Genomic DNA, 9,687 nt, shown 5'->3' on the forward strand with positions numbered 1-9,687 from the left:
TGCCTCATTAAAAACCTCGCTGGTAAAACCTATTTGGGACAAAATCTGATCTAAGGGAAAAAGAGTGCAGCGCATGCTTTAAAACCTAAGGTCTTCATGTAAAAAGGTGCCTTCGATAGCTTCGATCAAACACCTGCAATGAGTTAGCTTCAAATTCAAATGGACAAGAAAGATACATTCATACCTTAGCAATAGTATCGTTTGAGTAATGATATGTTCCAATTGTTCGGCAGTTCTTCACCTTTCATTATGCTAAGTTTGTAAGATCCTTTACCGACAACTCTGTGGACTCGGTACGGTCCTTCCCAATTCGGGCCCAATTTCCTTTCATTCGTGTCTCGAGTATTGAGGGTGACTTTTCGTAGAACTAAGTCCCCGATTCCGAAATGTCGAAGGTTGTTCCTTCTATTGTAGTATCTCTCGATCCTTTGCTTCTGCGCGACCATCCGAACAGGTGTTGTTTCTCGTTTTTCATCTAATAGCTCGAGGTTAGTATTCATAGCCTCGTGATTTGACTCCTTCGATGCATGTCGCAATCTGGCGCTGGGTTCTCCGACCTCGACAGGGATGAGGGCTTCTGAGACATATAGTAAAGAGAACGGAGTAGCCCCCGTGCTAGACTTCGATGTTGTTTGATATTCTCAAAGGACCTCGGATAGAACTTCTCTCCATTTCCTCTTTGCATCGTCCAACCTTTTCTTCAGGTTTTGAATGATAGTTTTGTTTGTTAACTCAGCTTGTCCATTTCCAAATGGATGGTATGGTGTTGATAAGATCCTCTTTATTTTATGTGCTTTGAGGAACTCCGTCACCTTGCTGCCGATGAATTGTTTTCCACTGTGACATACAATCTCGGCAGGTATCACGAACCGGCATATGATGTGGTCCCACATGAAGTCAACAACTTCTTTTTCTCTGACCTTCTCGAAGGCGTGTGCTTCCATCCATTTAGAAAAATAATCAGTTATAAATAAAATAAATTTAGCTTTACCTGGGGCTGTTGGTAGAGGGCCGACTATGTCCATTCCCCATTTCATGAAAGGCCACGGGGATAAGACCAAGTTTTATTGTTCCCTGGGCTGATGGATCATTGGCGCAAACTGCTGGCACTTATCACATTTTTTGACAAACTCCTTAGTATCTTTTTCCATGCTGTCCTAGTAATACCCCGCTCTAATAATTTTACGAACCGAAGACTCAGCGCCGGAGTGATTCCCACAAGTACCTTCGTGGATTTCTCGTAGAACATAATTGGTGTCCCCTGGTCCTAAACATATCGCCAATGGCCCATCGAGCGTTCTCCTGTACAGTGTTCCGTCTTCATCTAATGCGAACCTAGCAGCCTTGGTTCATAGGGCCCTTGATTTTTTGTGGTTCGATGGGAGTTTTCAATTTTTCAAGTAGTCGATATACTTATTCCTCCAGTCCCAAGCCAAAGTTGTTGAATTTATCTCAGCATGACCCTCTTCAACCACAGACCTCGATAACTGGACGACAGTCCCCGGGACAATATCATCTTCTTCGACCGAGGATCCCAGATTAGCAAGTGTACCGACCTCGCTATTTTGTTCTCGAGGCACATGATCCAGAGTCCACTCCTTGAGGCAGTGCAAAGTTAACTGTAGCTTATCCAAGTACCGTTGCATTCTATCCTCTCGAACTTCAAAGATTTTGTTTACTTGGTTTACCACCAACAGTGAATCGCACTTGGCTTTAATGACTTCTGCCCCTAAGCTTTTAGCTAGTTTGAGACCTCCAATCATGGCCTCATATTCAGCCACATTATTAGTCAACCTAGAAGTTTTGATAGATTGTCTAACGGTACCACCCGTAGGTGGCTTTAAGACAATGCCAAGCTCGGACCCTTTCACATTCGAGGCACCGCCCGTGAACAGGGTCCATACCCCCTATGATGTACCCGATCTTAGCAGGAGTTCTTTCTCCACTTCAGGTACGAGGGTCGGCGTAAAATCGGCCACAAAGTCAGCTAGGATTTGCGACTTGATGGCCGTTCGGGGTTGACACTCGATATCGTACCCGCTAAGTTCGACAACCCATTTGTCCAGTCGGCCCGATAACTCGGGCTTATGCAAAACATTTCGAAGGGGGTAAGTGGTTAATACACATATGAGATGACATTGAAAATATGGTTTTAGCTTTCTAGATGCGCATATCAGTGCAAGTGCTAATTTTTCTAAGTGAGGGTATCTAGTTTCATCATTTCCTAAAGTTCGGCACACATAATAAAAAGGGAATTGCGTACCTTGCTCTTCTCGAACTAGTACACAACTTACTGCAATCTCGGATACTGCCAAGTATAGGTAAAATTTTTCATCTACCTTCGGAGTGTGAAGCAAAAGCGGGCTCGATAGATATTGCTTCAATTCTTCTAAGGCTTGCTGACATTCCGCGGTCCACACAAAATCTTTTTTCTTTTTTAGCAAAGAAAAGAACCTATGACTCCGATCTGATGACCTCGAAATGATCCGAAGGCACATTTCTCAGGGTTATGCTTCATGTTGTGCTTTCTCAAAATTTTGAATGTTTCCTGCAAATGAGTCAAATGGTCCTATGCGCGCAGGGACTTAACCAACATACTATCAATGTAAACTTCCATATTTTTACCTATTTGTTCTTCGAACATTTTGTTAACTAGGCGTTGATATGTAGCTCCCGCATTTTTTAGCCCTAAGGGCATTAAGTTGTAACAATAAGCTCCAAATTTAGCGATAAACGAAGTCTTTTCCTGGTCCTCCGGGCTCATCTGAATTTGATTGTATCCGGAGTAGGCATCGAGAAAATTTAGGATCTCGTAGCCGGTCGTGGAATCGATCATACGATCGATGTTGGGCAGTGGGAAAGAATCTTTCGGACATACTTTGTTTAAATCCTTGTAATCTACGCACATCCTACGTTTATTTCCTTTTTTAGGCTCCACAACTACATTGGCTAACCATTCAGGGTATTTTACCTCCCGAATGGACCCTATTTTAAGAAGTTTGGTTACCTCGTCCTTTATGAACGCATGTTTCACCTCGGACTGGGGCATCGTTTTTTGCTTTACCGGTTTGAACCTGGGGTCGATGCTTAGCTGGTGTGTTGTGATTTCCGGTGGAATCCCTGTCATATCAAAATGGGACCAAGAAAAGCAATCCATATTATCAATAAGAAATTGAATGAGTGTTTTCCTGAGTTCGTGGGTTAATCCCATTTCCTGGTATACCTTTCTCTCGGGCATGTGCTCGATCATTATGACATGCTCCAGTTCCTCGACAGTTTATTTGGTTGCATCGGACTCTTCGGGAACGACGAAGGTTCGAGGAGTAAAGAAGGTCTCTTCTTCGTCTTCGGTTACCTGTTGCTCCGATTCTGTCGAGGTTGGGGGCAGTGATTGCTATTTAGTCACCTGTTTACCTTTGGTGCTCGACTTCTTCGAGGTGGAAGGCTGTGGTATCGGCACCACTTCCTCGACTACAAACATCTCCTTTGCAGCATGTTTCTCTCTGTAAACTGTTTTCACTCCATCATCTGTTGGGAACTTCATCATCTGGTGAAGAGTTGAAGGCACTGCCCTCATGTTGTGTATCCATGGTCTCCCGAGGAGTGCACTATACCTCATGTCACCTTCGATGACATGGAATTTCGTATCCTGTACGGTTCCAGCTACGTTTACTAGTAGGAGTATCTCCCCCTTTGTTGTTTGCTTGCCATATTGAAGCCATTTAGGACCCGGGATGCAGGTACAATCTGATCTTGCTAGCCGAGTTGTTCTACGACCCTCGATTTGATTATGTTTGCTGAGCTACCTGGATCCACTAGAACATTAACTTGAATTTCATTTAAAAGAATAGAAATTACCAGGGCCTCATTGTGCGGTTGGGATATGCCTTTTGCTTCCTTGTCACAGAATGATAGGACGTCCTCGGGCACATAGCTGCGAGTCCCTTTTTCTCTGGTGATCGATACCTTGGTACGTTTGAACACAGGTCCTTGTGGGACGTCGACACCGCCAATGATCATGTGGAGTACATGTTGTGGTTCTTCCTGCTCATTTTTTCTTGCATCTCTTTCCCTAAGGTGATTTTTAGCCCGATCACTGAGGAATTCTCGATTGTGACCCTCATTGATCAACTAAGCCACCTCCTCCCTTAGCTACCAACAATCTTTGGTCTTTTGGCCGTGTGTGCCCTGATACTTACACATCAAGTTTGGATTCCTCCGAGAAGGATCGGTTTGGATAGTCCTGGGCCACCTGGTATCTTTGATTCTTCCAATAGCTGACAGGATCCCTGATGCGTACAACAACAACAACAACAACAACAAACCCAGTTTGATCCCAACAAGTAGGGTCTGGGGAGGGTAGTTTGTACGCAGACCTTACCCCTACCTAATGCAGGTAGAAAGGCTGTTTCCAATAGACCCTCGGCTCAGGAAGGGCAAGAAGAAGAAGGGGAAAGCAAGGGAGGAAGAAAGATGGAAGATAAAAGAAAAAGGGAGAGATAAAGGATAAGTGGTACCAAATAATAGCAACATGGAATACAATACCTGAGGCGAACAAAATCACATAACATAATAAAAATCTAAAAATATGAAGGGACATCCATAGTACTAAGACTATCGGTGAACAACTATAAACTACCTACTAACCCTCTACCTTAATCCTCGACCTCCACACTCTCCTATCAAAGGTTATGTCCTCAGTGAGCTGAAGCAGCGCCATATCATGTGATCACGCCCAACTCTAGTCCTAAAAAGGATAAGCGGTCGCTGTAAATATAATCCGGTTTACAAGTCCGGAGTCGAATCCCACAGAAAACTAAGGCTTAGCTATAGTTGTTCAATATCGCTAAGAAACACAAGGCCAAAGAATTTTCTAATTATAAAGATTATATTATTTATTTTTATCTACTTAACTAACAAATGTAGAAAACCGTAAAACTATCAATTAACAAGGATAATGATTGGAGTCAAGATTAAGGAGGTCTAGAGTTATGATTTCCCCAATTGTCGGAATTCTTCCTGCTACATTTTCTATAAATTCGCCTAAGTATTCTCTACCGATCATGAGCGCCCTGACTGTCGTAACTCTCTCCCGAGTAATTACCACAATTTACTAGACGCACTCTCCCGAGTTACGCTAGCTGGCTTTGTTTATTACAGCTCACTTTAGATTGCACCCAAGGCTTCGTTATCCCTAATCCCGCCTTTAAACCCGCAGTTATAGATCCCTCTTATACTTTGGGAGTGATGTTGTTCAACAACTACCTAAATATGCACTCTCTGCCGAGTAATACATACTAAATAGGCACAACTAATTGAGAGCTCTTCAACCAACCACAATATAAACGTAGTTGAACAAATAGAGAAAAACTAAGGCTCAATTATATAAAAACATAACAAGAATTTATATTACAAAAGGTTCTATCAAAACTCTAGATAACAAATTAGCTATTCATAATAGCATGTAAAACTACAATACTAAAAATCATAACCAACAATGAAAGATAGGAAGAGAAAGGAAAAACTCGTTGAAGAATCCTCCGCCTTGCTCCCAGTGTGTTCTTGACTCCTTAGGTCGAATCCCCGCCTTAGCCTCCTTAGGTCTAAATTATGTCAAAAGTGTGTCCAACCTCTCAAAATAGCGTTTTTACATGTATTTATACCAAGTAGGGTCGGGCACAGATGAAAAAAACCTTTTCTGCGCGAACTAGGACTTCGCTCTGTAAAAGTTGAACAGCCGCGCCGCATCATGCGGCGCGGTAGTGCATTTTAGCTGCAGCTTCATATTTTCAAGTCAGGCACCATTTTACACTGCTGCGCCGCGCCTTGCGGCGCACCATGTGGCGCAGCAGTGCAATTTTCTCAGAGTAAACTTATTTCGTCCTCTTTTAACATCCAGACTTGGTACACGACCTCCGAACACGATCCCGTCTTAATGTATTGGGCTTTTACTCAGACTTCAAAGCTCCAAATTGATCAATTTAGCTCCAAATTAACTTTTGAGCTCAGGATCACTTCCTGCAAGGCATAAAACACGTACTAAGTGCAATTCACTATCATTTGAACTCAAACGCACGTAAAAAATGCAGTCATTGGCATGTAATACTACGGCTAAAACACGGGTTTCTAGCCTAACATCAACACCCCACACTTAAACCATTGCTCGTTCTCGAGCAATCAAACTACACTTTTTATAGACACGACCTTTTTAAACAACTCTCCTAATTCATTATGCCAAGAATATTTAATATAGATTAAGCACAAAAGAGTAACATCTTAACTTCAAGATTTGACTCACAAGTACCACGCATTATCACTCGCCCACTTACTCTAACATAGAGGTCACTGAAATTACATTTCCTTCATGAATCAAGTGGCCTCACACAACAAAAGAGAGGAGTTCCACACAATAAAATTTAAGAACACTTAGGAACTCAAGATAGAAAGAATTCACTCACTCTCAAAAATAACATTCATATGCCACAAAAGATGCACCATAAGCTTGCCCGTAGTGTACTACTCCACTAATCGAGCTCATTCAATCTAGGATGGTTGTAATGTAGGCTACGGGACGGGTATGATACATTTAGATATAAGAGTGACTACACCTCCCTAAGCACTTTAATACATATACTTTAACATTCAAACCCCATACTTATGTCAAACCAAACTCCACCTTCACATCAATGTATATTACCTCATTCTTCTTTAAGCACACTTACATCAAGAGCCACCACTTATCAAAGAAATAATTTTTTTTTTCACAGCAATACAACTATATTTTTTTTTCAATTCAAGTGGCTCTTACTTGTTCAAAACAGTGCACCTTTCTCCTGATTTCATTAGTTCCACTCAAAAGCCAAACCAACCACCCCACACTTTAACTTTTACATAAATCATCACAATTCAAGTGCTTATGAGAGGTTAAAAGGTTCAAATAGATAGTCCATTCAAACAAATGGGTAAGGCTTGTAATGTGATTGCCAAAAAAATAGGATTACAGGCTCAAAGGGGATAACTACGATACATAACAATTAGGCGGGTAAAATATACATATCTGGCTCAACAAAGAAATGCCTATATCACTTCCTAGACTGAATAAAACTACTATTTTGCTTTGCAAACACACGGGGCAAGTTCTAGGCATCAAATGCAATGCACAGAATATAACAAATCCTTACACACACATGGCACATAACTCACTCAGGATTAGTTTCATCAAGACACTCTAGTCAAAGCAGTTAAGCAAAGTTAAGATCATACAATTTAAGGTACTTCTACAAGAGTCAAAAACTGAACCTAAGCGTCACAACCAACGTACTCACTATTCTCAATGCATAACAAAGTCAAGAGATATTGCTTCAATTCAAAACACAACACAATGGCTCCTATTCCTTAAAAAAAACTAACTACACCCGGTTCAAATAAAACCCTTGGAAAAGAACAGTGGTTTAAAGAAAAACCAAGGGGGAATTGCTACACTACTTAACACAAAACAAAAAATCTTTTTTTTTAGACTTAAATCCCTCAAGAAAATTGTCTAATAGATCCATCGTCGGGAAAAGTCCAATCTTTTAGTAAAAAAAATACTATTTAATTAAACTAATACAGCTAAAGTAGCATGAAAAGTTACCCAGACAATCTCATCACCCCACACTTAAAATTGTGCATTGTCCCCAATGCACAGCATAACCATAAGAGGGTAAGAGAAACTCCCTGGTAGGCCAAAGGCCGAAGCACTAGCAGTTCATGGGATACTCAGACTTCTCTCAGGTTTGGTCCTTCGTGCGGGTACCTCACACTTAGTTCCAACCATTTGATCTGCTATTGCATCCTTCCAATAGCTTTGCTTTCCACGCTCCTAGAAAATAAAAAATCGACACTACAAGAATAATACAATTAAAAAAAATAAAAATAAATAAAAGAAAGCAATAAAGCTGGGTTGCCTCCCAACAAGCGCTTGATTTAACGTCGCGGCACGACGCGAATCACTTTTTTGCCTCTACCTCAAGCTTATGAATTGAACCCCAAGTTTTGATTCAAGCTTATGATTATGGTCATGGGGCGGTGGAACGAATCTAACTGGCCCAAGGAAATAATGTAGTATTCTGCACTCCTTGGCCTTTGTATGAGGTATGTAATCCTGACTTTCTAGCAAGAAGAATTCCGGAATATATGCACCTTGTTCCTCATTCCTTGACTCTTCGATTGGTTCAGATGACTCTATTTCCATATCATCATCCAAACATAATGTGGAAAAATGCTTGGAGTGTGGACCAATGCGCTCAAACACATGAACTTCAGGACTTTCAACATCCTCAACATCAATGATACTAGAGTCAACAAAATTTATATCCTCAAAGTCCTTGGTTGGCTCAAGTCTCACTTCTTCAACATTGACATCCTCAAATTGTAGTTGGCTAGGTTTTTGATGTTCTACTCTGACCTCCCCAATTAAAACCTCAATTCCATGCTCTTCTTGGCTGCTATCCTTAATATTGGCTTGTTGGGCATTAAAAGCTCCAACCACTTGACTCAATTGAGCCTCCAACTTGCAAATAGTTGCCTCTTGCCTTTCTATGTGCAATTGTTTCTCATTGTTTTGTTCCGGAAGACACTTTAGCATATCCTTGATCTCCTTCAGGTCCGCATTCCCAGGTTCTTTGTTCCTATTAACTTCACAAGAAAAGGTAGAACCATCATAGTAAGGGGTTGGGGGAAGATAAGAAATATAAGCACAACCATGAAGGTGACCATTTTTACCACCACACACATCACACACATTCCACAAATAAGATTGAGTTGGTGCACATAACTCGCTCTAAGGAACGTTTTGAAAATTTTGCCACGGGTGGTTTCCTTCACAATATGTATGGAGATCAATAGTTGAATTATCTACACCTAAATTCTCATAATTACAAGATGTCATGTTTCTCAAATCAACAGTAATAAAAAAAATACCAAGAAAAAACAAAACAAAATAAAAGTTCAAACTTGAACCCTAGCAATATATACAGCTACAACTACACCGTTAGTTCCCCGGAAACGGCGCCAAAATTTGATCACGCCCAACTCTAGTCCTAAAAAGGATAAGCGGTCGCTGCAAATATAATCCGGTTTACAAGTCCGGAGTCGAATCCCACAGAGAACTAAGGCTTAGCTATAGTTGTTCAATATCGCTAAGAAATACAAGTCCAAACAATTTTCTAATTATAAAGATTATAATATTTATTTTTATCTACTTAACTAACAAATCTAGAAAACCGTAAAACTATCAATTAACAAGGATAACGATTGGAGTCAAGATTAAGGAGGTCTAGAGTTATAATTTTCCCAATTGTCGGAATCCTTCCCGCTACGTTTTCTATAAATTCGCCTAAGTATTCTCTACCAATCATGAGCGCTCTGACTGTCGTAACTCTCTCCCGAGTAATTACCATAATTTACTAGACGCACTCTCCCAAGTTACGCTAGCTGGCTTTGTTTATTACAGCTCACTTTAGATTGCACCCAAGGCTTCGTTATCCCTAATCCTGCCTTTAAACCCGCAGTTATAGATCCCTCTTATACTTTGGGAGTGATGTTGTTCAACAACTACCTAAATATGCACTCTCTCCCGAGTTATGCACACTAAATAGGCACAGCTAATTGAGGTTCCTATCAATTAACTACAACAAACACGTAGTT

At 40.9% G+C, this 9,687-nt stretch overlaps 1 protein-coding gene across 1 annotated transcript in view; it reads right to left on the bottom strand.

Annotated features, from left to right (window-relative positions):
- Window positions 4,329-9,687, bottom strand: part of LOC109234866 — a gene marked incomplete at its 3' end in the record, with an annotated part of 8,666 nt that continues 3,307 nt past the window's right edge. The window contains exon 3 of the mRNA XM_019400911.1: window positions 4,329-4,405. Within this exon, the coding sequence (XP_019256456.1) occupies window positions 4,329-4,405 (77 nt within the window). The remainder of the gene's footprint in view (window positions 4,406-9,687) is intronic.

Source organism: Nicotiana attenuata, chromosome 11 (genome assembly GCF_001879085.1).
Source record: "Nicotiana attenuata strain UT chromosome 11, NIATTr2, whole genome shotgun sequence".
NCBI lineage: Eukaryota > Viridiplantae > Streptophyta > Magnoliopsida > Solanales > Solanaceae > Nicotiana > Nicotiana attenuata.